We start from the raw sequence: 27,650 nt of genomic DNA, 5'->3' as shown, positions 1-27,650 counted from the left end.
AGCCTTCCTCAACCTGGTGCCTTCCAGATGTTTTGGATATCAACTCGTATCAGCCCTGGATAGCATACAAATAGTCAGGAATGCTGGGAGTTGTAGCCCAAATCATCTATAAGGCACCAGATTGGGAAAGGCTGCTGTTGGATAAATTAGGATAATTGATGGTGTTCAGTGCTCTAGCCCAGTTAGGGTAAGGTTGTTATGTGCTAATAAAGTATTTTGGTATGGACTGATGTAGCATTCTTACTGCCTGTAACATTAAGTACTGGCAATTACTTAATGCCAGTAATTACTGTAATTCTTTTTTCTGCTTTTAAAAAAATTTGGACCCTGCAGGTTACCTTACTCGCATCCATCTAGCATTGTTAAAGCATCATTCATATCCATTGTGGATATTCTGACTTGACTTAGCAGTAACCACCACCACCTCTCTGTTTTTGTATCCTCTCCACACTGTAGTATGACTTTTGCCCAAGGGGACTGATGACCCCTAATATTTTTTAACCTAAATGTCCTTACCAAGTAACAAAGTGAATAGTCGCCTGGGTGAGGCCATATCATTTGCAACCTCATTTGACTGACTGCATAATTCTTAACAGACAAGCAAAGGGCCACTTGGGCATGTTACTTCCATAGTCTGGTGGTTATCTTTGCTACTGTACAAATATCTCCCTGCTGACAATTTTACCACTTTCCTCTAATTCACCCATCCTCTGTGGGATAGTGGTTAACTAAATTGAATTGCATTATTAACATGTTTTGTATGCGGGGCTTTCTGTATTGGACATGTTAGCACCAGGTCACGCTGTGTCACACAACTTCAGATGACTATGCGTGAACTTTGGTATCGTAGCCTCTCCCATACTGGATGATTTCAAAATCATAGCTACCACCTCTATATTAAACATTTCAATAGATTTAAAGTAAATGCAGATAAACGTACACCAAGGCTACATCTAGACTGCATTCCAGTCAATCCTAAACCAAAAGCTATACTGCTGTATTATAATCTGCAGAGCCTTTGCTTCGAAGACCAGGGGACTTCTGAATTTACCTTCTGGTTCTGGCAAAGCATAGCTACACTAAAGAACACTTCAAACAAGGATTATACTCTGAAAGTTCTAATGGTAGCAAGTGTGGTGCAATAGCTTTTCCCTGTTTTATCTGCAGGCTTGTGCTCACAATGTAGCATCTCAGTCAACCGTCCACTGTGACTGAAAAAGTCCTTGTGCCTTAGGGTTTTGGCTTGCCGTTGATGATCAAGGCACTGCCCTTCCTTAAGGCTCTGATTTAGTGAAGAAGATGCCGCTAGGCTTCCTGATGTAAATTTTGCGCCAAGTGACTCAGTTATACATGCATGTCTATCACTTGACTTTTTATCCCTTCGAGACATGCAGCTGATTGGGAAAATGGGAAAACACTGGGTTACTTGTGTGAGCAGAAGGCGTTTTGGCTTGCCCAAGGAGAAGAGTGTCTGATTTCCCCTGACCCCTTCCCTCACGCTCTTCGTCCCCTCCATGCCACATTCCATAGTTTTCAAGGGTCCTCTGACCTTCTATAGCAGTTTTTCAAGGGGTGCAGGGGGCAACAATGGGAAGGGGGTAGGAAAGCCCTATTTCACAAGTAGGTCTGCATGTGATTTGTAGGATGTAACCCAGTGCATTTGAAATGAAAGATGATACCAAGAGTTGCCTGTGGTAGCGCATTCATGTATGCAAGCAGTTCGCACTTGATGCTGCAGCCTTCCAGTAATAAATGTGTGTAACCAACCATTGCAACAAGGGTGGGGAGCTTGTGGCCCTTCAGAGGGTTTGGCCCACAACTTGCATCATCCCCTCCCCGTTGTCTGTGCTGGCCAGCGTCGATGGGAGTTCTAGGCTAAACTATCGGGAGGGCCAATTGTTGCCCACCCTTGCTTTAGACACAGGGCTGGAGCTGGGAAGAAAGGTCATGTAGTCCAGCCCATTGCTCAAAGGCAGGACTGACCACGCCATTACAATAACCAGATGCAAAGAACAGGGCTGTTGTACCACTAAGATTGTTTTGCAACAGACACACAGGCACACTAAGTGAAAGTCACTTTTACAAGTTTCTTTATGAAATTAAATGTAGCCCCTCCCATGGGGGGAAAAGATATAGTGCAAGAATGAATCTGAACATGCTTCTAGGTTGGCATAGCTGTGGTCTGGTCAGCTACAGTTGGACACTGTATCTCTTTGCATCAGACTGCTGCATGCTCGCTCCCCTGCAGTAGTCTCATACCAGAGTAAGTTGGGTTTTTCCTTTTAACTTCACAGGACCAGAAAATCCCTTGGTGGGATTTAGTCAGTTATGGCTTCTAACTATCTCACTATTGTAAGGCAAATCTTTCTGTTTTCCTAATCAAAGATTATATGGGCATTTTTGCCCACAATTTTTCAAGCATCTGCATCTAAATATACACTCTCCCCTACAAACTTCAAACTGTGCCCCTGTTTTCCAGGAAGTACCCTCACCACCTCTGCAGACTATTGCATGGGTGACACAGTTTCCAAGTAATACTGATTCATTTGCAAGTGCCTGGTACATCTGAAATTCATCTTCAGGCAGGTCTGTCGCATATCTTTAGGACTATAGGCTTACAAAGGTTGGCCTTTTTCTTTAGTGAAAAAAAATTAGACAAAACAGGCATCAAGTTAACATCTGACAAGACAGATTACAAACTCTTACAAAATACAGTTATCTGCACTTTTACCATAAATAAACATTTAAAAACATTGACAAAAAGTTTCATTGGCCAGGAACTATGGCGAAGTGTTGGTAGAAAGTAAAAGTAATTCAAAGTTAATTGAGGCACATTTCCCCCTCCCCCACAATGTACATTAACTCAGCTAGATTGCAAAAATCTTGGGTGTTAGTTTGTTGGTCATGTTCTGGTTCCTTGTCAGTAGTTCAGCTAAAGAAGGGTTGAAGGGGGCTCCCTGGGAATTCAGGATTTTGGTGAAAATAGGGATGAGGAAGGGAGTCCGCCGCACCAGAACATTGAAAAACAGCAGCAGTACTAAACAGCCGTTCAGAGCAAAGGCCAAGCAGGTGGTGGGACTTCACATCCACTTGCTCTCTTCGTCTGGCAGTCTTGTGGAAACTGAAAGTAAATCATGTTCCCAAGGGAAAGTATGGTCCAAAAGGAAACTGATGAAATGAGGAAGGTTAAAAAAAAAAAAAAGGAGGGGAAATAAGGTTCTGATTCCAGTCTCTCATTTTCTCTTCTTGGATACTGAAAGAGATGGGCAGGCTCACTTTCACAGACACGCATACGCAACAATGCCATCGTAACACTTTTGAGTCAGGCAAAAGAAGGGAGTGAAGGGAAAACGCAATGCCTCTGAAAGCCAGGAGGGGGAGCTAGTGCTTGGTTTTGCAGGACTGATGCATAAAGTGCTTTTTCCGAGGGTCTTCAGGCACAAGGTTGGACTGCTTCCCCCTTATTTTCGAAACGGTGCCAGCCTGCTGATGTTCTGCCAGAAGTTTGAAGGCTTGCGCTTGGGCTCTGCCAGCATGAAGACTTGCTGCTGGGGGAGGTTGGTAGGCAAGGTGGGGTGCTTCTGGCGCATCAAGAAATCATAGTATGTCCTGGTGACCACTGTTAATGAAAGGCGCAAGAGGACAAAATATTACATTGATGCAGCCTCAATGCAAGTTTATAACTGTTGTGAGCAATATTGCAATCAGTCCTTGTTATCAATGTTCAACAGGGATGCTAGAAGAACTTGCTTCCTCAAACTATCCCCAATACATTAAAACAGCTGCTAGCTTTCTTGGAAGGAAGAAAATGTGAAGCTGGAATTGGCTCAGAAGTTGAGCCATTCGGCTGTACAGTACAATTTTGTGCTTTTGCTAGCATTATCAAATATCTGATATTTTGCATTGACTGCATGATTTCAGAGAGCTACTGCAAGACTGATGGAACAGATTCAGATGAGTCTGGAGCTCTATGACTCCAACCTGCAGATTCCAGACTGGACTGTCTTTTTCCCAGTCACGTGGACTCCGTGGAGTTGTGGACTGGTGTTTTCCTGGGGGAGGGGGGAATTTGCACAAGTGTGCATAGGCAATTAGCGCAAGTACAACAAAATTCTGGTTAAAAAATCCAATTCCGTCAATGAACAAATGACAGAATGAAAGACACCTGACAATCCGTGAAACACAGACCAAACAGATTTAACAAAATCCGCACGTCCCTAATATTCAACAGGGATTTTCTCTCTTTCATTAAGGATTTCCAATCCACTTCCAAGGGGGCTTTCTCACCCACTTAAACATATGTTCTGCCCCGTCTTATAATATATACTTCTTGGGGGAGGAGAAAGCGCTGACAAGGGGGTTGTCCCTATTTTCAAGCCATATTCAGTCTGCCATCTTTTCTAAACACACCCAAGCTGCTAATGAATTTCATTTATTTTTTACTAAGTCAAACTGCGTTGGTAAGGGCCATACTGGACATGATGTTAACTGAACCCTGCTGACTCAGACCAAAGGCCTATCTAGTCCATTTTGCTCACACAGTGGCCAACCAGCTGTCTGGGGGAAGCCCACAAGTAGGACATGAATGCAACAGCACCCTTCCCTTAGTGTTCAGCTGGGAGGGCTGATAATTATTAGGACTGTAGCAGGCATGGGGTGGAAATTTAATATTTTCTTCCCCCTGCTGCAGTCCTGAAGAAAATACCTTCTCTGAGGCTAGTGCATTTGCTTGTGGCTCTGGCACCAGTGAAATAACACTAGTCACCAAAGGCAGACCATTGTTTTATACTAGCCTCCCCCAACTTGGCACCCTCCAGGTGTGCTGGATGACAACTCCCATCATTTCAGCCAACATGGTCATTCCCATGCTTGTTGAGAATGATGGGAATTGTAGTCCAACACATGCATCAAGGGCAGGCATGGTTAGACAATTGCTGAGGACCCACACACTCCAGCAGGGGCCCACTGACAAGAGCCCCACCCCACCCCGGAGTTGCTCCTCTTCACCATTGCAACCTGCTTGTTCTCTTGCCTCTCGCTTTGGCCCAGACAACTGGGGTGGTGAGAAAGAGGAGCAAAAGATGCCTCTGCCAACTTGTTCACTGGCTCTCTGCTTGTCCAGCAAGAAAGCGGTAGCAGTGAGAGAGAGGGGATGAGGAGCAAAGCAGCTGGTGACAATGGCGGTGAAAAGGTGGACTCGCTGAGGGAGGGGGCGCCTTGACGGTGTCTTGCCCACAAGCCCTCAAACACCTGGAGCTGGCCAGACTGGGGGAGGCTGTTTTATGCACATGGTTTTAAAAGCCTGGATTTCCTTCATCTCCACTGCAGGTGGCTTCATGTTTTCGGGATGCTCTGAAATCTATGGTGTGAAGAAAGCATTTCTTCCTCTCATAACACTAGAACCCGGGATCATCCAATGGGAATGGACTGGTAGTAGATACAGGACTGACAAAAGAAAGTGCTTCTTCACAGAATGCATAATTAATGCCCTGAGCTCATTGGCACATGGAGTGATGGCCACTTGCTTAGGGCAAAATGGTTGACCTGACAGCCAAGCTGGGACCCCGCTCTTTCACAGTAGTGCTGGAGCGTGTCCTTTGCTTCATGTAGAGGCGCAGCTGTGCCACTCAAAAGCATTTGTAACACAATGGTGGGGACGCTATAGGGGGCAGTCCCACTATATTCCACAGGATCCCAAAGCCTGCTAGAGAGTCAAGAAACCTAATCTGGTGCAACGCTGCATGCGGTGCTCCTTATGGTAGGTTACTCAATGCGAGGTATTTCCTGCCATGGAGCAGAGCTAAAACACTCTACACTGCTTACCTGGACGAGGAATGGATGTTCCTTCACCTGCATCAGCTGAAGCCGGGCTGCAGCTAAACATAGGACTAGGTTGTGGGAAGTCCTATGTTAAGCATTCTTGTTTTCCAATGTGTGTGCAAAGGGGCAGGGAGAAGAATAGAGAGAGAAGTGAAAGAAAAGGACACCTATCCTGACTTGCCTTTTGGTTTTCCACTCTGGTTCTGTTTGCTGGCATTAAGCATAGCTTGTTTCTTCTGCACCTCTGTGATGGAAAAACCTTGAAGATGAAACAACTCATTAACTCAGCTACGCCTTTGCAAGGTACATCATGAAAACACATGCATGGCAACCTAGAAAGAGGAAGGGGGGACTCCAGCACATGCAACAAAAATTACACCCACAGCTTTACTCGATGCATGCTTACTTAGAAATAAGTCCCATATTGTTCCATGGAACAGACCGCCAAATAAGTATGCATAGGATTGAAGCCCAAGTTCTACTGTGGTTTTGAGATCTTTCTGGTGAAGAATGAATCTAACTGAAACTCAACACTGAACATGTGCACCACACAGGCTGTAAGAGCCACAATCAGTTTGGCACATCCAATCAGCAGAAGCAGCCTAGAGTATTAGGTCTGTACCTTGTGCCTCCTTATTACTGTTTAACAAAGCTTGGCTCCCTCAGTCACATAGGTGCTGTACAGATCGTACAGTTGATGCAGTCCTAGTTTAAAGGGTAGGCAAACTGGTATCCAAAAACATCTGGAGGGCACATCTCCTATAAACCCCAGCCACCTAACCAATGGGCAGGGATTGTGGGAGTTGTAGTCCAAAACATCTGGAGGGCACCAGGTTGCCTACTCGGTATGGAATAGCAAAATGGAGACAATGAAGGAAGGTGAACCTAGAATTGTTCAGAAAAAGTTTTGTTTAAGATCTAGGTTTTCAGAAACGACAAGAGCTTGATTAGTGGGAGTGGATGGCTGATCCAGGCATGGGGACAGCATGACGAAAGCCATGGGGGAAGGAGACAGAGGGACATGCCACCAGAGGAGCACCATTAGCAGGTGCTCTTGCACAGCTGGCTTTATAGGCTGTGCATTGATAAGACTAGAAAGATGTCATAGCAGGGTCCTCTGAGAACCTATGCAATGTTTCATTTGCTACATCAATAGTGGAGTGGAAGCATTCTGAAAGCTGAATAAAGAGCTACGGTGGAGTGGGTGAGAAATGTCAGGGAAAGAATTTTTATCTGCATCGTGGACGTGCAGTGTCTTCAGTAACAATCCTGCTGGCTGATCCATACCAGTTTCTTGGTCAAGCTGAACCTGCTTCCTCTCGTTCTCAAATGCCTGGAGCCAGCGCTGCTTCTGTTCTGGCTTTTTTGCACAGAATAAGTGGGCTTCTTCAGTGTCCCTACAGTGCAATTTGAATGCATTTTTAACAGTGATATTGAAGTCCTTATCCTTTCCATCTTCCACATCCAGAATCTCCATGTTGTCCATGTGGATTCGACTCTTATAATACAGGATGTCACGTCGTAGGAGATCCTAAGGGGGGGAGGAAAAAAAGTAAACTGGTTCCACCCCAGCTTCTCCTCACAGTTTTCTGATTCAGGAAAACTCAGCCAAAAAGACACATGGGCTGCCAAGTAGAAAGTAATAGACACTTTTCCCAATACAGAGTTTGATCTCTGTATCTGAAAAGGATATTTATTTGTTTTCATATTAAATTATCTTTGCTTGTGGATGAAAGCGATTCACGGAGATGTGTTGTAAGGGTGCCTCCAGACGAAGGAGTCCCAGTGCTAACAATCAAGAGGCATTGTGCAGCTATTCTGTCTTTTTTGCCATAACGAGTTTTCCACAGTAAGAAAAAAAGAAACTGTTGGAAAACACGAGAGGGTTACAGGTGGAAGACAGCATCATTTGGGCCTGTAAAATTCCATGACTGAGATAGGGCGATTGCACCATAAAAGCCTCATCTGGAAGTCCCCTAAGAAAGGGTTAGAAAACAAGGATCAATGCAACCTGAAGAAAACCTGAATCTTCCCTTGTACGTGACTAAATAATACGGAGGAGTGTAAAAATGAGCTGCTACTCTCCAATATGATAGAACATAATCAAATCTGGAATTTTTTCCTAATGTCGTTAGTACTGCAACAAGTAAAGTTGTGATACTGTCCTGAAAAGCCTTTATCATTTTGAAATGCTTGAAGAAATGCATGCTGGGACTGTATTCATTAAATGGATTGTAAGAGTTGTACAAACTTTTCTTCTCACAGTTGTAACACTGCACTTATGAGGGTGTTTTAGATTATTAGGTAACAAAGTGATCTTATCTAACATCAAGAGCCTATTGTATGTTTGCATGCCTCAGAAGTGATACAATTTCTAGCCTCAGGAACAGATGTGCTTTTGTACCTATATTCAAGAAATGCAAGCCTTATTAAACAACCGAAGGGCATTCAGGCTGTAGCACACCACTCAAAAAACAAAAAAATACATCTGATCTACATTTTGGGCTTCTTCACATGGAGCTTTTATCCTGCTATTGAGATTGCTCATTCACGGAAGTTTGCAGGCAGAAGTTTGCAGGCCCCTTAGATGTCGTTAACCTCCAGGGCGCCTCCTGCACTAAATGACCTTTATTCCATTTTTAGGTAGATCAGAGATAATGAGGTGTCAAATTACCCCACTTGTGTTGGGCTTGAGTTCCCTCCCTGAAAAAGGAAAAGCTGCAAGAAGAGGAGCAGGACCAATGAAACATATGGAAGACTCAGATAAGAGGGAAAGGGGAGGGGGGAAAGGAAGCATGTGTAAAGGGAGTCCCTTGTGATCCTGCATTTAAAACGGAAGCAGAAAAACCCCCTTTAAATGCAGGATTTTAGGCTGGTGTACAGATGCTCCATAAGTTTACATGGTTGGAAACATGGCCATTTTGTGTGGAAATGTGTCCTCCTGATAGGTAAAATATAAAATCTGGCACAATTTTAGCAGGGCTTACTCCAGTCAGACACTCTCAAATTGCCCCACCCCAGATACTTTCTGTTTATATAACAGACCAATTATATAAAACCAATGGCAATTTGCATGAAAACGAGGCCTAATATATAAAATATAAAGTTGGGGGGCGGGTCCCAATCAGACATCCCTTTTACATAAAAGGCCCTTTTTACTCATAAGATACATGATTAAAACCTTTGCCATTTTATGTCAAAATGGTTCTTGAAACCTAAGGACTGAGATGATTTTAGTGGACTTTTTACCCAGATCAGATGCTCTTAAATTCCCACTCACCCTACCAAAAGCACCTTCGGTTTACATCTGGGTGGGCAACTTTGGGAGGTCCAGGGGCCATTTTCACCCCATGGACCCCCCCCATAGGCAACACCTTCCACCACCACCCTGCACCTGAGCCGAAAATTTATTTTTTAAAACAAGTCATCCGGAGTGGTTACAGGGCACCAAAAGGGTCAAGATTAGCTGGTGTTTAAGCTGTTTGTATGTAACCCTTTTGGGACTCTGTAGTAGCTACGGAGCACTGAAAAAAAGACTTCAAAATGGCCGTTCGGGGCACCATTTTGTTTGGTTTTTAAAGGGGAGGGGTTTTTTTACAATTTGGGGGGCTGCATGTGGTCAGTGGGCCACACTGCCCATCTTTGGTTTACATCATAAGGTTTATGACTGAAACCAATGTCATTTTGTTTGGCAATATGTCCTGATACGTAAAATCAGCAATCTCACATATTTAGGGGCTGCTCCCTCATCTCTCTCTCTCTCTCAATCTCACACACACACACACACACACACACCCCACATAAAAGGCATGTAATGATGAAAACTATGAATAATACTTGGTGAAAATATCTTATACAGCACTGTAAGTTTTCACTGACCATCACAGAGGACATTTCATCTTAAATTCATGGAAGAGATATAATACACTTAATACAGATATAATACACTGAGCACTTCACTATGGCCATATGAATACCTTCTTCATTTGTCCTGCAGAATATTTCATATCCTCCAAGAATTGCACGTAGTGCATCAAGAAAAGCTGCCAGCACTCTGAAGGCCACATACGGTACAGGCTTTCTGCTCTTTAAGTATTCTTCAGTATGCAAGATTTCCATCTGATAAGATCTGATACATAAACTTGCACTGATGGAAACGTCCCCCTAACACAAATCTTCTGATGATCTTGCAGCCAAATTACATATTCTATGAGCACATGAGGTTTCTTCAACATTTCCCCCCCAAAAAACATTTCAAGGTGAAATCCTCCAAACCGGATGAAGAGGTTTTCAGATTGTGTTTGTGAGGCCACCTTTGTAATCACAAGATCAGATGTGCACTTTTGAATGTTTGTGCAGCTGTAGCCAGAGATATGGGAGAGACGTTGATCTTAGATAGGACCCAGTTCTTCCGCTGAGGCATATGGTCAGTCAGTGTTTTTTTAAAAAAAAAATGCCATTCCACCCACGACGGCATTTCTTTATTGTGAAGTGTCAGCGATATATGTTTTGATGCTTGCACGGCTTGGGGGAATGGAACTTCTTTTTGATTCACCATGGGAAATTAACAGTTCTGATAAAAATACCTCATTGGGGAAAGCCTCCCTAAAATACTGTTTGACATTAGGCGACATTTCCACAAAATTAGCATTGGTTTCAGTCATGTACCTTATGATGTACATAAGAACATAAGAAGAGCCACACTGGATCAGACCAAGGGCCCATCTAGTCCAGCATTCCATTCACAGAGTGGCCAACCAGCTGCCCATGGGAAGCCCACAAGCACAACATGAGTGCAACGGCGCCCTCCTGCCCATTTTCCCCAGCAACTGGTGTACATAGGCTCACTGCCTCTGGTACTGGAGGTAGTACATAGCCATCAGGAAACATAAACATAAGGGTCTGGATCCAGACTTAGTCATGACTCTAAGCTAAACCCACTGAAATCAGTGGGACTTTAACTCAGTCATCCCTAATTTGTTCCATTGATTTCAATGGGTCTGCTGTAAGAATGACAACGCCTGGATCCAATCCAAGGTATTTGGGGTAGGAGCACTCTGAAGGTGTCTGATTTGGATAAGCTGTACAACAACTCTGTACGGTTTTTAAAAATTGTATGTATCAGGATGCATTTCTATCCAAAATGGCACTGCTTTCCACCATGTCCATTATGATGAATCAGAGGAACTTTGGAGTAGTGGAAGATTGGGAGTACTCTACAGCCTAAACACCCACAACTTGCTCAATACGATACTTTTCTTCTATACAAGTTCAAATGTCCATCTGGTACAATGGTTGGAAATTATGTCATATTTGAGGGGGACAAACCTACCATGTGCTTTCTTGGACTATGAGCAAATATCAACAGCTTTAAAAAAAGGTTTAAGGTTGAGATTACGTTCACTCAGATTTGGTGCAGCTTACTAGCCTTGATGTCTATGGCCATAAATACCTCCAGATAGGGGACAATCTTAAATGTGGAAAAATCAAAGAGGCAGGAAGTAATTAAGCCAGGGGTGTTTGCTATTTTTAGTTACAACACTTATACACCACTTTGTCCCCCAACCATAATGTTTCCCAAAGTGGTTCATAACCCCTGGGGATTATTCTCATGTGACACACAGCAAATATTTCAGCTGCATCAAGCTAGTCGTAGTTATATCAGAGGCCTGGTTAAAAAAAAAAAAATGGAAACAGGTTGAGGCCCACTGCCACAGTGGTAAGGATTATGATGCCTCCTACTACTGAAGGATACTTTCCCCTTACCATCTGCTTGGGTTGGATTTAAAGGATTTCTACTTAGGTGGGCTCCTTAATACTTAACATGAATGTTTATACATGCAGGTGGAAACATTGTTAGAATCAGTCTTTTCATACAACCACAGAATTTGACCTGAGCTTTAGAAAGAACATGGGTGGCAATTCTGATGGATTTAATTTGATCACATTTTCAGCTGCTGTCTTTTATCTTACAAAAGCTAAATGCGTAATTTTCCTCCAACGCTGCAGGAGAGCAGTCCACAGCAGGGCTCTTTCATTAAATGCCTGAGCAGAAATGCACGGAAGGCCAGCATGGGAGAAATGTCAGCTGTGTAGGCAACATTTACAGTATTATACCCCTTCTTTGATTTATAGGAACACTGATGCTTAGATTAATGCTATCACCCTCACACACTGGGCCATTCTTTAAACGAATGCTTGAGTGCAAAATGTAAAAAAGCAGTTTGGGGAAAGGTGTAATTTTGCTATCACCAGGGATGTTCGTTGGCAGAGGAGGCACTAGCTTGTTTGGCTTACCTTCTTGCAGCAGACAAGCTGATGATCAAACAGGAAGAACATTCTTTGATGGCTCTTGGCTTGAGGCTGGGAAATTTTGGTCAATTCCCCAGAGTAGATGAGTTCAGAACTCTTGACAAGGACATCTTCACCCTGCCACTCAGAACACAGGGGATATGTCATTTCCCCACCAAAGAAGTTGTCAAGTAATATATCGTGGCCTATTTTGGAGGTACCCGCCAAGCATGGTTTATGTTTTTTTAACCCGTCTCCCAGCCTTGCACCCCCAAAATCAGCACGCACGCATGCACACACACACACACACACACACACACACAAGGTAGTGGCTTGCTGTCACTCAAAATGGATTGTTCTTTTTCTTTTTGGTCTCTCTCTAGGCACGTGGAGTTGTCACAATTTCCCCTAGAAAAACAGTTCAAAACAACTATATATAGATGATGATCGTGGCCTGCTCAAAAAGCTAGTGCCATTTTTAAGAAGTATCTGACTCAATTTAGGGAGAAGCTCCCTCCCCACCTCCCCACACACGCACACACACAATCACCCCACTTGATATGTCTACTTTCTGTCTGTTATCTAGTCAGCTTTTTTGCAACACAAGACTCAAGTTGGTTGTGCCTAAGAGTGCCCCAAAAGGATTCATATTTGAAATGTTTAGAGCTCCAGAAGCATACATTCTGTGCACCTGGACGCTTCTTCCATTCTTTTCCTTTGTTTGGCACCTTCCCATTTTTCTTTTTCTGTTCTCCAGAAAGCAATAACAGGTTCCCTTCCTTCCTCCCTTCCTGTCTATACCAAATGGCTAATTGTTGCCAATTATCCTTAGGTATTTGTAAATCCTTAGAACTGGTCAGCACACTACCTGGGGGAATGATGATGAGAGTTTGTGAAATCCCTAAATGTCCACCATCTAGCAAAATAAATTTAACTCATATTTCCTTAACATGCAGAATGTACATCTTTAAAAAAAGGGAAGGGGGAAAATAAGTTTTCCTGGTGGTCTTTCACAGGCTCTGCCTCTTGCACTTTCAGTAACATGGAAGGCATCAATTGGGTCCCTGTCAGCAAGGCTGGGTGGTCCCCTTTCCCCAGTCCAAAATGTTTTGCTCTATTAAAGGGTGGGAGTGAAGTTATCAAGGATAATCTTTGCCGAGGAGATTATTTGTCTATGGAGATTCATAGCCTGTGTTCCTCTTATTTGTTCTCGGACACGTGTCTAGGGACAGTGGCAGCTGAGGGTGGCTCCTTGATCTCTGGATCTAGCTTTAGAAATGAACAGGCAGCAGTCCTACACACACTCCCATAACGGTGGGGGAGGGGTGGGGAGTGATAGACCCAAGAATCAGACAGCGGGTGAGGGGGGAGGAGCAAGAATCAGACAGCGGGTGCGGAGGGAGGAGCAAGAATCAGGCAGCGGGTGAGGAGGGAGGAGCAACTTTGGGACATGAAGCATTCCAAAATGTTGGCCGCTCCAAAGAGGTCCCTCGGGGAAGACCCTCCCTGAGGGCAGGACTGGAAAAGCTAGTCAGGTTTCGTATTGTCAGCTGGCACCAGCTTTTGTCGCAACTTCCTATATTAATCAAAGGTAGGTAGCCTCTTGTAGTCTAATTAGTATTATGCAAAGCAGAATAGAGAACTTAGCTCTGTGTTGCTGTATGCAGATTATGTCTGTAACCTGAAGCGTGGCTGATGGGGCTCTGGCTTGCATAATAAAAGCTATTGACTACGAGACAGCCTGAGGCTTGGCACTCGACACTTTCAGACCTTGCTGATTCAACATAGCAAGGTCTGTACTTGAAGGGGCGTAGCCAGCATGCCTGAAGAGGTAGGAGGCATGGCCAGTGTGCATGGTCCCATTGCTCTTCCCACTTTAAGCCCCCATGTGTTCAGGCAAATGCCTGAACAGAGCTTCAATAAAGCAAGCATGGCCCCCTACATTCATGAAATAGTGTATGAATTAGAAATAGATTCTTTTCTGTGTTGAATTCCAAGTAACCTTATTTCCGAAGAGAAGGAGTTTCACCAATTATATTCTAAACGTCTTCTGTATTTGAAACTTCTGTGCTTACTTTAGGCATTTAAACATTTTTTACGCTATATGAAATACAACACAGAGTTAAGCATCCTTATGCCCTATGATTCCAATGGTCTCACATGCAGTTAATCCTGTGTCACACTGTGGTCAAAGTATGACTGTCTTAAGAGAAGGAGGCTTCTCTTTCATCCACTAGAACCTGTGAATCTGCAAGACAAAGGAAAATGCTTCCCATCTCTGCTATTGTTGGACAGATCACAATCTGCTTGAATTGGGTCCTCAAAACAATGGCAATTCCTGCTACCTAAGGATCCAAAGTGTCCTAGTATATACAGGAATGGAGCCTATTTTCATCAAATACATTTTAAAACAAAGCTGCATAGGTTCATTACAGTCAAAGCATTACTAAGCATGCAGCATTACATGAGAAAGCTTTTAAACTTTGATCATAATGGATTTCAGTGGTGCTTCTTTGTGGTAATGTGCATAAGACTGCGGCTTTAATTGCCTCTTTTGCAGAAGAGAACGACGTCCAACCTCTGTAACAATGCTTGCAAACTGTTAATCTAAATAACGGGGTTGTTATCACGTCAATGATTAATGTATAGAGGAGCGTGACAAACTGAAGATGTGTAAAATATATAAACAGCTATGTGGCTAGCTTGTGGTCTGATCCAGTCATTCACTGTGCTAGAACAGCACTAATGGGACAACTGTGGCCCCAGTTCCAGTGTAGCAGTGTGTCAAATAAAGGATTATCTTGGCCAGTGAAGGAGTTGCAAGCATTTTTCTAAAAAAGAATCATCATAGTATAATGTTACAGTTTAGATCTGGGGCACTATTTCTTGCACAATGGAGCACTCGGGCCTTTTTTTTTTTACCTCCCAGTCCTCTATTGAACTCTGCCACTGTGCAATTTTGTCTATGTTTTCCAGACGCCTTTTCCTCTCGTTGATGAGCCGTGCTACATTCTTCATGGCATTTAAAGCAGCTTCAACGTCTTTAAAATCCCTAGGGTCGAAATGGATTCCATTAGACATGCCTACACAAAGTAGCCACAACGCGAAGGGACTGGCCCTCGATTCCAAAGCTTCAGGAACTAGCAGGCAAATTGTGGAGCAACCCCCCACCCCACCCCAGGAGATCTATCCTTGGTTTGCAGTACATCTCATGAAATTGCTCAAGCTTTAATTGTTTCCCCATCTGTGGAATGGGGCTATTGTTGGAGAGTTACAACAACACACAACTTATTTAGCTGATACTTGTAAAACACTTCAGCAGCATAAATAACTGCAAAGCAAATTTTCATCCCGGTTGCGCACCAGACTGCAGACCAGTGCAATTGTTCCTGCTATGAGAGAGATGATGTACCTCTCTGCCCTTTCTTGCTCTTTATGTCACTTCCGAGCAACAGTAGTGGGAATTACAGGCACAGTCTCCATATCTGGTGGAAGGAGCTTCTATAACAAGCATCAACCACTGAGACTCCTGTTTCTGTTTCTGGCCTGTGTCACAACAATAATCTTTGTTGCGACACCAAAACTGCCACCAGCGTATGGTCATATCTACAAAAACTTTTCTGCTTGACTTTTTACCACAGGGGTGAGGAACACGTCAACCATGAAGGCCATTTATGCAGCCCTCCCAGTCACCGCCATTGCTGTTGCACTGCCAAAAATCACTGCTGCCATTGCTGTGCCAGTGCAAATTGTTGCCACCACTGTGCCACAGTGATTCTGCCAGGAAAAAAGATGAGTCTCCCAGCACGCATAGTTTCCCAGCAGAATTGGTGGGATTTTGGTGCCGCTGTCACTTCCACTGCCAGTGTGGCCCTCCAACCCTCCAAAGTTGTCCACCCCTATTTTACCAGTCCCCTAGAAAAGGCTATCTGTTTGGGAACTGGAAAGTTAGTAGATACAAGACTTCTACTATAAGACACTTAGCTTTCAAACACAATGAGATAGAAACAAAGTGGCACCTGAATAACCTCACAGCTACATCTCTAGGGAAAAGCTTGTTAAAGTTTGTTTGTTTACACTTTTAGGTCACCTAATAAAGTTCTCTAGGCTGTATATAAGGAAATTAAAAACGTAAAATATAAAATCACAACAAAAAAATAGCACAAGATAAAGTGACGTGAAGTAAGATCAGCAGCGGGGGTAAAAACATTGCAGCACATAATAACCAGACAGACAAAAAATAAAACTGAGCAGAGTTTTTAATATCCTAAAATAGCTCTTAAAATGCCTGGGAGAATAAAATATCTTTAGATCTTTACCTGGCACTGAAAAGACCATAATGTAGGTGTGAGGTGGGCATCATGTAGGCATTCCACAGATGGGGTGCCATCACTGAAAAGCTCCTAAAGTTACTAAAGGGGAATGTTTACAATGGGCAACAAAAAACTAGGATGACGGTGGCTGAGTCATGACATTCCTCCCTGGCCCCTCCAATTTTTAATCCCAGCTCCTCCTTACCTATGTTGTGGATTAGTGTATTTCAGCAGCTCTGCAAGCTGCAGTGGGTACTTGCAAATCTTCTGCACAGGAGTCAGGAGGAAGCCATCCAGAGAGATGTCAATCATCTTCTGAAGCAGGCGACATGCTTCAAAGAAATAAACGTACTTGCTCACTTTGGTGAGTCGGGAAAGCTCCATGCAGGCATTGGGGTGGTTGTTGCAATACTCAGAGTAGATCTGGAACTCAGTTTGCTGAATTGGAAACCAAAAGGTGATATTATATTCATGATGTATAGAACTGGAGCCTGTTACAGGACAAAAATAGATAGGGTCCCTGTTTCAAAGGTGATCACTGTCAGAGTGCTTCCAGATGGAGGGCACCTAGCACCATCAGTCAGAAAGCCTTGTGCAGCGATTCTGGGGTCTTCCTCCTTAATGGATTATTTTCTGGTAAGAAAACAATGGGAGATGCGGTGGGAAAAGGTCGGGGGGGGGACACGTTATAAATAGAAGATGATGCTGTCTGGACCCATACACACAGAGAATAAAATTCCATGTTTGAGGCTGGGAGACTGCAGGATAAAAATCTAATCTGGAAGCACCGACTGTCTTAGAAAAAAAAAGGGATAGGTGAATGAAGAAGAACACAGGGAAAGAAAGCAGTATTTAAAAAGCACATAAAGAGCCGTTAGAGAGCCATAACTAAACGGAAGCGAAGTATTGTGATGGGATTTATTGACAGATAGGGAACATCAGATGTGTTGAGACAAGACACATAATGTGGTGCAAAAAGTACAAGTGAATCCCAGTAGTAAAAGCAGTGCATTAAACAGAGTTTAGTTTTTAGATGTTATGGCTGTTTTATATATCTTTTATTCCTATGCTGTTTGTGGTTTTGTATCGTATTTTATTCTATTAGCTTTTGTATTGCATTTTATTCTTTTAGCTTTGTAACCTGCCCAAAGAACATTTGTTATTGGGCAGATTAAAAATATAAGAAATACATAAAATAAATAAAAAGGGGTCAGTGCAAACACACCTTAAAAGAAAAATGTCAAAGTGAGATCTGTCAGAGGCAAAAAGCCCTGTACATTTACACAGTTGCAGCAGTTACAAATTTCAGTCTATTGTTCTATTGGTCTGTGCAGCAATTCCATAATTAAAACAAAATCCCATGCCCTGGTGTACCAAACCCCAAGTACATGTAAGATAAATTAATGGATATTCTTCCCCAGTTTATGCCTGGCTCCATCTCCATCCTCTGTTGTCTCATCTAAGTCAAATGTTAGATTGTAAATTATCATGATCATCAGGCTTTCCATTTTTTTTCTTCTTTTAGGCTGTAATCCTAAATACACTTTTCAGGGATTAACCCCTGTTGAGCTCAGTGGGACTTAGTTCTATACTAGCAACTATTGGAGGATTAGCAGATTTTTAAAAAAAAAACCCTGAAGGAATACAGCCTCAAGAAAGTTCCAAAGTCAATACAAAATTCAAGACTCTTCCTATGAAATCCATTCAGGTTCTCTGCAATGAAGGTATCTAAAGACAAGATTTTTTTTAATTCAACAATGACCTTAGGTTTAATGTACATTTGAAGATCAGCAACAGCAACCTTGGAGGGCAGTTTGGTGGCAAGTACATGAGAAAGGGCCTTTTATGCAGTGGCCCCACATCTCTGGAATGAGTTGCGATTTGGGGCGGGGGGGGGGGCATTAGGCCACATCCTTGCAGGCTCTTAGGAAGGCCCTGAAGGCATACTTCTTTACTCTGGCCTTCCCCTGATTATGTTTTACTGGGCTGTTCTGGGTTTTAGCTGCAGTTGTGTTGTAGGTTTTTAGTACTGCTAGGCCATTTGTTTTATGCTAGTGGTTGTTATGTTTATGAATGCTTGCTGTTTATTACTTTATCAATTTTATTATATGAATTTTATTGTTGTAAGCCACTTTGGGAGGCCTCCTGTTCTGAAAGGCAGCCGAGCATTATTTTAAAGGAATAAATACATAAGTTTTATGTCTGTCCTCTCCCTATTCAATACTTAACATTTATGGCAGAATCCTGCAAGCCATGCAAAATTCCATTTTGAAAACAAATCCATAGCAAGTTGCCAGATAAGTCTATGATCTGTTTGTATCCCCCACCCCAACAATCTTAAAATGGCTAATAGATTCGGCATGTCTCCATTCTAAAAGATGACCATCTGCAAGGTCATAGCCTTGCAGTAAGAACTGGTACATCAAGAGCCTTTGCTGACACTTACATTTCCCTGTAAAATCATGGAAAATACCTGTCTGCAATAATAAGATCCAAGACATGCAGTTTTTAACACACCAAACGTTATTTCCAGCAGAGAATTAAGGTTGCCAGATCACCAGCTTGTGGCACCATGGAAGTAGCTACTTGCCCACCTATGTACACCCAGCAACTTACATATTCCAAGAAGCAGGAGCCAACCTCACTCAGGTGGGGATAGTCATTGTTGAATTTCTTCTCTAGCGCTTTAACAAATTTTTTCTGGCACTTATAGATATCCTCAATATTCCCAAAGATTGTCTTCAGCTGCTCCTCTGTGAACATATCTGCTCTTTTACGACACTGCTTTATATAGCCCTGGAAAGAAGTAAGGATTTACAGTACGAGTTACTTGAGAGACAAAATCAAAAAGAACTGCAGCCAACCTCATCCTTGTCAATATGGCTAAACAGGTTGGTGGAGCACCCCAGTGCTGCTAAAGCAGATCGGAGAGAATGGATATGCAAAGAAAACACCAGTTACTGCAAAAATCCTTCCAGTTTCTGCATTCAACACTCAAGTGACCGGTGCAGAGGATGGTATCTCTGCCATGAAGTCCAGCAGGACTAGAAGCAGACACAGTAGCAGCCTCCAGTGAAGTGAAGCTAAGCTGCTTCTAGAGGTCTCATTCGAAAGCAACACTTTAGAATTGTAAGGAAGTCATACAGATGTTAAAAGATGTCCCACTAGCATTTTGTTCAGATTTGGTTTTCTTAGAGGCTGATAAAACTTAACACAAGGTGACGTCTGAGTCAGAAAGCAAATGTATGGGTTTTAGTGAAACACGAGCATGTTTGCTTCTCTGCCACTAAAGGGCATGTTGGACAATGTGTTTTAGTGTTGTGGCAGAAAAGTAACTTTCCATAACGGCAGAAATGATTGCACTTGTATGGTCACTCCACAGAGACCCTCTGAGGGAACTCACTGCTTGAGTCTGAATGAAGCCATTTATATTGAAGTAGATTAACAATGGAATATTTTAACTCAATAATGAGCTCAAAACTTTTAAAAGAGCTCTTACAGAATTCCATATTCCAGACATGACTGGTTTTCTTTTTGTAAAATTCAGCTCATGAGATTCTTTGGGCCAGATGCTCTTGATGCTTTGCGTCACATTTTATCTGCATGTTTTGTTACCTCACAGATGTCCTTCAGGTGTTTGATGTAATCTCTCTCTGTGCTTAGGATTTCATTGATAACATTGGTTCTCATTTGATCCTTAGTTGTGTGCCCCATCCCATAACGGTAGGGAGCAGTTCTGGAGTCTTCCTCCTTCCCGTCTTCTAACTTCAGAGGGTCATCTTCCATTGGTTCATCCTGGTTCACTCGGAGCTGTAGAAGATTTTGGGGAAAGATTTCCATCATATAAAGCACGGGACAGTACTATATTGACCTTTATTACCTGTCTTAGGGCTTAAGTATTCACACATAAGGAAGGCAGATGTGTTGGAACTTACTGTAGGTATTCCATCTAGTGTTGAAGTTTGTGATTCATTGGCTTGGAATATGGAACTAGGAACTAATTAAGAACCCATGAGTTCAGATTTTAATCAGAGCTGAAGAATAATTAATCCCTCCCACTCGCACCCACTTTACTGGCTGCTGCTTACACAACAGTACTGGCACTTCCCCACCATCACCCCTCCTCCAGAACATCTGCAGCTGTAGCAGGGGGGGGGGAGATTTCCTCTGCCCCTTTCCCTGGCACCTGGGGCATTTCTGTAATCATTGTTTTCCCAGGGCAACTGTGTATTTCTGCGCAACCTGGAAGAAATAGTATAGCCCAGGGTTTCTGGCACCCATCGTGTGCCATAACAGTGTTACAGGCACAAGAGAGTAGGGAGGAGAAAAGGAAACCTCTGCTAAAGAGGAAGAGGGGGAAGCTGTTGCCTCCACCCCCACCAAGAAGGAAGAGAAAGAGGAGGGGGAGAAAAAGAGCTTCTGCAGCCACCAGGTAAGGGGGTGGGGAGGGGAGGGGTTCTGGTAGGAAGAATCCCCCCCCCCGCATTCTCTACTTTCTCATGTGATTGCAACTCGCAATCCTAAACAAGTCAAGGGAAATTTGCCCATCATTAACCTCCAGCTATTATGAACCATGTGTGCTCCAGGGCACGAGTGTACCACTCATGGGTGTCTGCATGCACACACACAATCAGCTCCTGCAAGCCCGCCACTCCAGTTGAAGAGCTATTTCCCTGAGCTCCAGAGCCACCTGGAGCCCCACTTCTCCAGCCCCAGTTGTTTTTATACTTTGAAAAAGTAGGCATATTATTTAATGCTATGAAAACGGGGGAGATGGTCTGAGGCAGGATGAAAGCCAGGGAAGATAATCAATTTCTGAAAGTTTTAGTGGTCTGGACTGAGTGCTGGGTCAAGAGAAACACTGTACTTTCAGAACTGAAAAGCTCAAGCATGTGGATAAGCTTTGAATCATTTGTTCACTGAGTCATTGTACTTCTATGGGGCTGGAGAAGCCCAAGCCTCCTACCTTCTAACCACGTTGCATATAAAGAATATATATAGCCAAGTGAGGGGCTGCAGAAAACAAGAAGATTCCTGTTATTATTTCAGATGGCCATAAGATGGCAGCAGAATGAGAACGGAAACCAAAACCATTCAATATTTTAGAAGACTTGTGTGTGTATGGGGGGGGGGATTATGGTCTGTAAATCCATGCATAGCTTCTTCCCTCTGCCCCTCAGAAATCTTCATTGCCGATCCTTCACATTAGTTATTTGATTCATGATATTAGTTATATCATGGCCTTGAAATTAATCTTGTACAAATTAAAAGAAGACCAAACAATACAGTTTCCTAAACATATTCTGCTTCAGCCCTTTTAGTTATATAAATGATGCAATTATAGACATTCCTTAAGCAGTCCACTCCACTTTTATAATACATGCAAGCTACAGGCCATAGGTTATAGGATTACCACTGTAATCCCATATTTCTCTACTCAGAAGTAAACATCATTGGGTTCAGTAGGGCTAAGTGCGTATAGGATTGCAACCTAAAAATGGTAGCCATAGTTAGAAATGACAGCCTTCTGGATTCTACACTAGTACCCCAGTGCATCTTCCTACGATACCCAAAAATCACATTTGAAATCCCAATGTAACATCACAGTTTATGACACTGCGCTGGCAAAGCAAGAGGTTTGACCCATTCTAACTGCTTCTTTGATGGTGCAGAAAGTATAGGGATTAGCCAGTAGTACCACTGCTGTTTCATCATGCAGAAAATGAACTCAAATCAATATTCCCAGTATATGAGGTATGCATTGTACCTAAGTATCCAAGCAGTGATTCTGCTGACGTTGATGTTTTTACTGACACTGGCATTCTGCTTACGTTGATGTTTTGACTGATAAGTTTTGTTTTTATTGATTTTAAATTGGCGATCTACGTTTTTATGCATTTTATTGAAACATGTTTTATGGGGGAGGTACTGTATCCACTTTGTGTGGTTTTTATCTTGTATGACACCTTGAGAGGGTTCCACCATTAAAGGCAGCCTAGAAATAATTTAGACAGACAGACAGACAGACAGACGGACTTGTCCCCTCAAAATGTCTCCTCCTCTGAAGAGCTTGTTGTCAGGTCTGGCCCTACAATTGGGTAAGGTGAGGTAGCTGCCTCAGGGAGTCAGCCCCCACCATTCCCCCCCTGAATCCCCTAAGATACCTTGCCCTGTGTCCTCAAAGCTAGCTTGTACCCCCAGGTGTGGTGGAGGCAGCTGTTCCATCACCAGTGTTGAAGAGAGATTCAGCTGCCAGTCCAGCTGGATTCTTTATGTGTAATGGGGTGGGGAGTTGCTATCTTTGCCTCAAGCAGCAAAATGTCTTGGGCCAGCCCTGCTTGCTGTTAACAAATGGAGTTTTAAGAACAACACATAGATTCTTACCCGTACAAAGCTGGCTGGGAACCAGCCCTCGCTGTCCATTATCCTGCCCCACCACCATTCTTTGTTAGTAGCGTCCATTACTTCAATGACCTCCCCAGCCTTGAAGCCTAGCTCTTGGTCATCCATGGTGACATGATCCCAGAGTGCTTCTGCATAGACCACACCACCATCGCTGATGAGCTGTAATAGAGAAAGAAGACATTTTCACAAACTGATCTTTCGCAGGAGGTCCAGCTCACCTGGCTATGACCAGTTTTTGTCATCCAAGTACCATCCTTGAGAAGCAGAGGTGCTTGAGACAATCACAAAGTACGTGTGACCATCTTTGGGGACAGATGGTAAAAAGTTACAACTACAGACTGTGGTGTGTCCACTCTGTGCATAGAATGCACTACAGTTTGGATAGATGGCTGAAGGAATTGGCGAAGATAGTAGATGTCTTCCTAGGGTCAATCCAAGAGGTATTTTCAAACACTTTTGGGACTATTGCCATTTACACCAAGTTCCATATGTATCAAAACTGTTCCTGCATCTGTGTAGCCATATTTTTCTTTCTTTTTCTTTCTTTTCTTGTGTTGAAATTTTACAATAAAAATGAGATTTAAAAAACTGTTCTAGCATGTAACTGATAACAGGGCAGGGTGTGAGTGTGCAATCCATCAAACACCTCTGTCTTGCCACCCTCATTCATTTCTACTGGGTTTCTGCTACAGAAGGATTTAGTGCACCACATGGCTGTATAAAAATCTAGCCAACATATTATTTTGAGCATTTCTTCCTTCTGTCCTGCATCATGACTCATCTGGAGAGAGTTTGCATGTTACCACTGCCAACACAGGAGGAATCAATATGCAATATACAGTCCTAACACTTTGGATTCCAGAGATATACTGAGACAAGGTGCCCACTGGGCTCAACATATCCTTCCATGCCTCATCTACCTTTACAAATAAGCAATTAACTTCATTTTTCCAGTCGATTTTCTTTTTCCCAGATGTACTTATCTAACATCACATGTTTAAGTATAATCTCTCTCCCTATCCCCTTCTTTCTAATCAAAATCCCAGGGACTCCTAGTCACAGTTTCAATGTGTATCAGTCATTCCATTTAGATTCCTGCTTCCATGGGCAAACATTTTTCACTTCCTTAAGAAACAATCCTATACATGTTTACTCAGAAGTATGTGCCATTGTGTTCAATGGAGCTTACTCACAAGTAAGTGTGCATAGTAGGCTACAATCCTAAGCATATTTTCCTGGGAGTAAGTACCAGGATGAACTTAATTTACTTCTGAGCAAACAGGCATAGGATTGTGCTGTTAATCTTGTTTCTTAATGCCAAGTTGCCATGAACTTAAATACTGTGGCACAAAGCGCCACAAAAGGATTTGACTAGCATAATATGGAGCATGCATCTACATAAGCAGGCAGGCAGTAGCCTGCTGAAAGTCATGTTAACTTTTAAATGCAGATAAGCTTTTTCCAAGCACAAAGCTAAGGCTTTGCAATTAATCAGTGCTGTTGATGGTGACATTTGCTCTGCTTCATTCTCATGGTTCACTTAACAAGGGTAATAGGAATGTGCTGCAGAAAGGCTGCTTTGCTTCACAATCATACCACTATGCAGTAAGCTAATTACATCTTTGAGAAGGACACAACTTGAGAAGCCTCATCAGATGCAGATGAAGTTAAGAAATGATAGATAGGTATATCCAGATAGATAACTATCACATTTTAAAGCAAAGGCAGGAGATGGAGAGAAATAATACATAAGGTTACACTATAATTTATTTAATTTAAAAACACATATAAAGTATAGTATATTTTATTAGGACAAATATGAGGATCTAGAATTAGATGAAGAAAACATGACAAAATCCTTTTTGGACAATTAATTTACTGTGCAAGGAATAAGTAATTGTTAGAGGAATCCAAAATATGTTTTGGATATAATGCTTTTGTTGCCAGAAGAATCCAAGGGACATCACAATTTCCCAAAGTCAAACTAGGGCCCAATCTACACAGCTGATTTAGCATGGAGTGACAACAGATCAGGATCATTCATGACAGATGACGCTGTCACCAATCCACAGCAACCCCATAGCTTCCATCTGGAAAAGGCGCACTGTCAGAAAGTCATTTCAGTGCATCTTTTCCCGTAAACACGGCTCCTGCACGGTTCCATTACAGTATGCCCTGTCCCCGCGCATTAAATCCTGGGTGTGCCTATTTCTGTGACCTGGCTGTGACCTGATCAAAGGGTGGGGGCTGCCCCCTTTTCTCCTCTCCCCCATTCCCTCTTTTCCCCCCATTTACAGTAGAGCTGCTTTCCCATTCACAATAGCTAGCCCCTTTTCCCCATTCACAGTATCGCAGTTATGCTGTTTCAAGCATTCATAATAACAGAGTAGCTACTTTATCCATTCACATTCTGTAGCCTGCTTCTCCCATTCACAACAGCATAGCATCTTTCGCAATATCACAATGGTGGATGACAGGCGAGAGGTGTGAAGTAAAATACAAGGGCTTAATTCAGTACTTCCAGTAAACTTCCCTAAGCAGGGAAGCATGGACAGGAGTGGGGAATAAGCCTCTCCCATTCACTAAGCAGCATCTATGGGGCTAATGATGTTCAGTTCTACTCCACCCACAGAACCCTGAAGTATGGGGGTTTCAAGTGCTGTGTGACCTGTGAAAGTGGGATTTTAGGTAGTGTATACTCCACTTTTCTTGTGTGCCCATGGTGGACCAAAGCAATTTCATGAAAATCCAGATATAACCAGAGTGCTTCCCATTCCGTTTCCATGTAGATGGAGCCCAGTTCTTGCTGCAGTTGTGAGTGCCACACTGACAGAGGTTGTGAGAATGTCGTGGTACCAACTGGCTAGTCATCAGTGGTGAACAGTGACATACTTGTGCCCAAAGAGCCTGCCCTGTTCTAATGCTTTCTTACATACCTTTTACAATGGTACATCTAGAACAGCGGTAGGTAGAAGGTAAATCTCTAGATGTTTTGGGCTTCAATGCCTAGAAGACCCCCAGCATGGCCAATGGTCAGGAATACTAGGAGATGAAGTCCAAAACATCTGGAGATTTACTTTCTGCCCACCTCTGGTCTAGAAGCTGAAAGATAGTAAAACAGTCCTCCCTCTGCTCCCCACCCATCCACCCACCCAGTTCTTCTGTCACTCATCATTGGTTGCCATGATGTAAGTTAAGATGGGGAGGAAGACTTTCTGCTTATTTATACCAGACTTTCCATTTGCTAGGAATGTGCCTGCAGTCCAAATGCAACACTGTATAGCTGAAGCTAAATATTGACTGTACCACAGGTACTCTAACAGCTCATCAGAATTTTTTCATATCAGCAGCTGTTCTTAACTATCCGCAGTGGCTTCCTGCTGCATCTTGTTTGCTTCTCCTTCAAAAATACAGTTGAAACCTTACAGAGTTTTCTCTAAGCAGTCTTGGGTTTATTGCTTGATGTCAGGAAGTATATACCAAAAAAAGAAATACTTTAAAATTTGTTGCAGGAGATTTTCTGAGTTGGAGCTGAACAAATATTGCCAAGGAGGAGGAAAAACAGCCACAGCCAATCCAGGTTAACATAATTACACTGAAAGGATGTAATTTATTCCTATTCATAGTAATGCAGATTGCCAAACTATACATCTCTACACACATTTTCATCATAACCATTCGGCTCCCATTTGTCTGAAGTGGCTCACCTCTGCATAATTGTCTTGTAAGCTGGCAGGCTGCAGCGAAAGCTCTAGGCAACATTTAAAAAGATAAGAGATCTGTGTACTTTGTGGGTACATCTTTCCTCTGCAGCTTGTGAATCATGGATTAAAGCTGTTTTAGGAAACATTCATCCAGTTAATATTTTAGGTCTTTAGTTCTATTAAAGTATCTCTGTAATAACCCAACACTAATCATGCAGAACATACTTTATGGAAAGAGCTAAGAAATCAGCCTTTTTTCTACCAGGTACTGTACATAATAGGGGCCACGGTGGCTTAATGGTTAAGACGCTGAACTGCAGACTGGAAGGTCGGCAGGTCAGCAGTTCGAGACCCGAGTGCCGCGTGACGGAGTGAGCTCCCGTCTTCAGTCCCAGCTTCTGCCAACCTAGCAGTTCGAAAGCAAGAAATTGCAAGTAGATAAATAGGTACCGCCTCGGCAGGAAAGGTAACAGCGTTCCGTGCACCTCGGTGTTGAGTCATGCCGGCCACATGACCACGGAAGCGTCTTTGGACAGCATTGGCTCTTCGGCTTAGAAACGGGGATGAGCACCGCACCCTAGAGTCGGACACGACTGGTTGGGGACACCTTTCACCTTTTCACTGTACATAATACGCCAAGCGTAAAGCAGTTCTTCATCAAGGACATACTTTATATCAGAATGCTTCATCACAAATGGATTTGTAGGTCGGTCACCTGCAAACTGTATATTTGAGGACGAGAACTCTGCACAGAAAGCAAAGCTACCATTACATCAAAATGGCAGTGGTAATTCTAAACCCTGCAAAAAGAAGTACCTTTCAAGAAGGTGCTTCTTCTTTGGGCACTATAACCATTGAACTGGAAGCAATCCGTTGGATCCAAAGGTTTCCTTCCATCAGAAGAGAAGCTTTGCCTTCTCATAGCCTGAAAGCATCCTAAGCCACAATACAGAACCCATAGCCTGAAAGCATCCTAAGCCACAATACAAAAGTGATGACTATTTCTACTCTGTGTTCCTTAACAGATGCTTCCCAATTAGCTATGGCTAAAAAGGCAAAAACTTGTCAACATCTGACGTTCTCACTTCATCTCGCCCTTTAGAAACTTTAGAATGTA

At 43.0% G+C, this 27,650-nt stretch overlaps 1 protein-coding gene across 1 annotated transcript in view; it reads right to left on the bottom strand.

Annotated features, from left to right (window-relative positions):
* Positions 1-2,626: 2,626 nt before the first annotated feature.
* LOC146351165 (uncharacterized) overlaps positions 2,627-27,650 on the bottom strand; it is a 246,155-nt gene continuing 221,131 nt past the window's right edge. Inside the window, 10 exon segments of the mRNA XM_084846708.1 lie at positions 2,627-3,519; positions 3,522-3,619; positions 6,002-6,079; positions 7,108-7,351; positions 12,118-12,249; positions 15,034-15,163; positions 16,630-16,862; positions 19,041-19,220; positions 20,040-20,234; positions 22,809-22,988. Of these exon segments, the coding sequence (XP_084702834.1) occupies positions 3,382-3,519; positions 3,522-3,619; positions 6,002-6,079; positions 7,108-7,351; positions 12,118-12,249; positions 15,034-15,163; positions 16,630-16,862; positions 19,041-19,220; positions 20,040-20,234; positions 22,809-22,988 (1,608 nt within the window). The 3' untranslated portion in view covers positions 2,627-3,381.

This window comes from Heloderma suspectum, chromosome 3, assembly GCF_057233095.1.
Source record: "Heloderma suspectum isolate Gila_16-S chromosome 3, 16-S_ref, whole genome shotgun sequence".
NCBI lineage: Eukaryota > Metazoa > Chordata > Lepidosauria > Squamata > Helodermatidae > Heloderma > Heloderma suspectum.
Note: the sequence above shows the minus strand (reverse complement) of the source record. Positions and strands in the feature narration are given on the sequence as shown.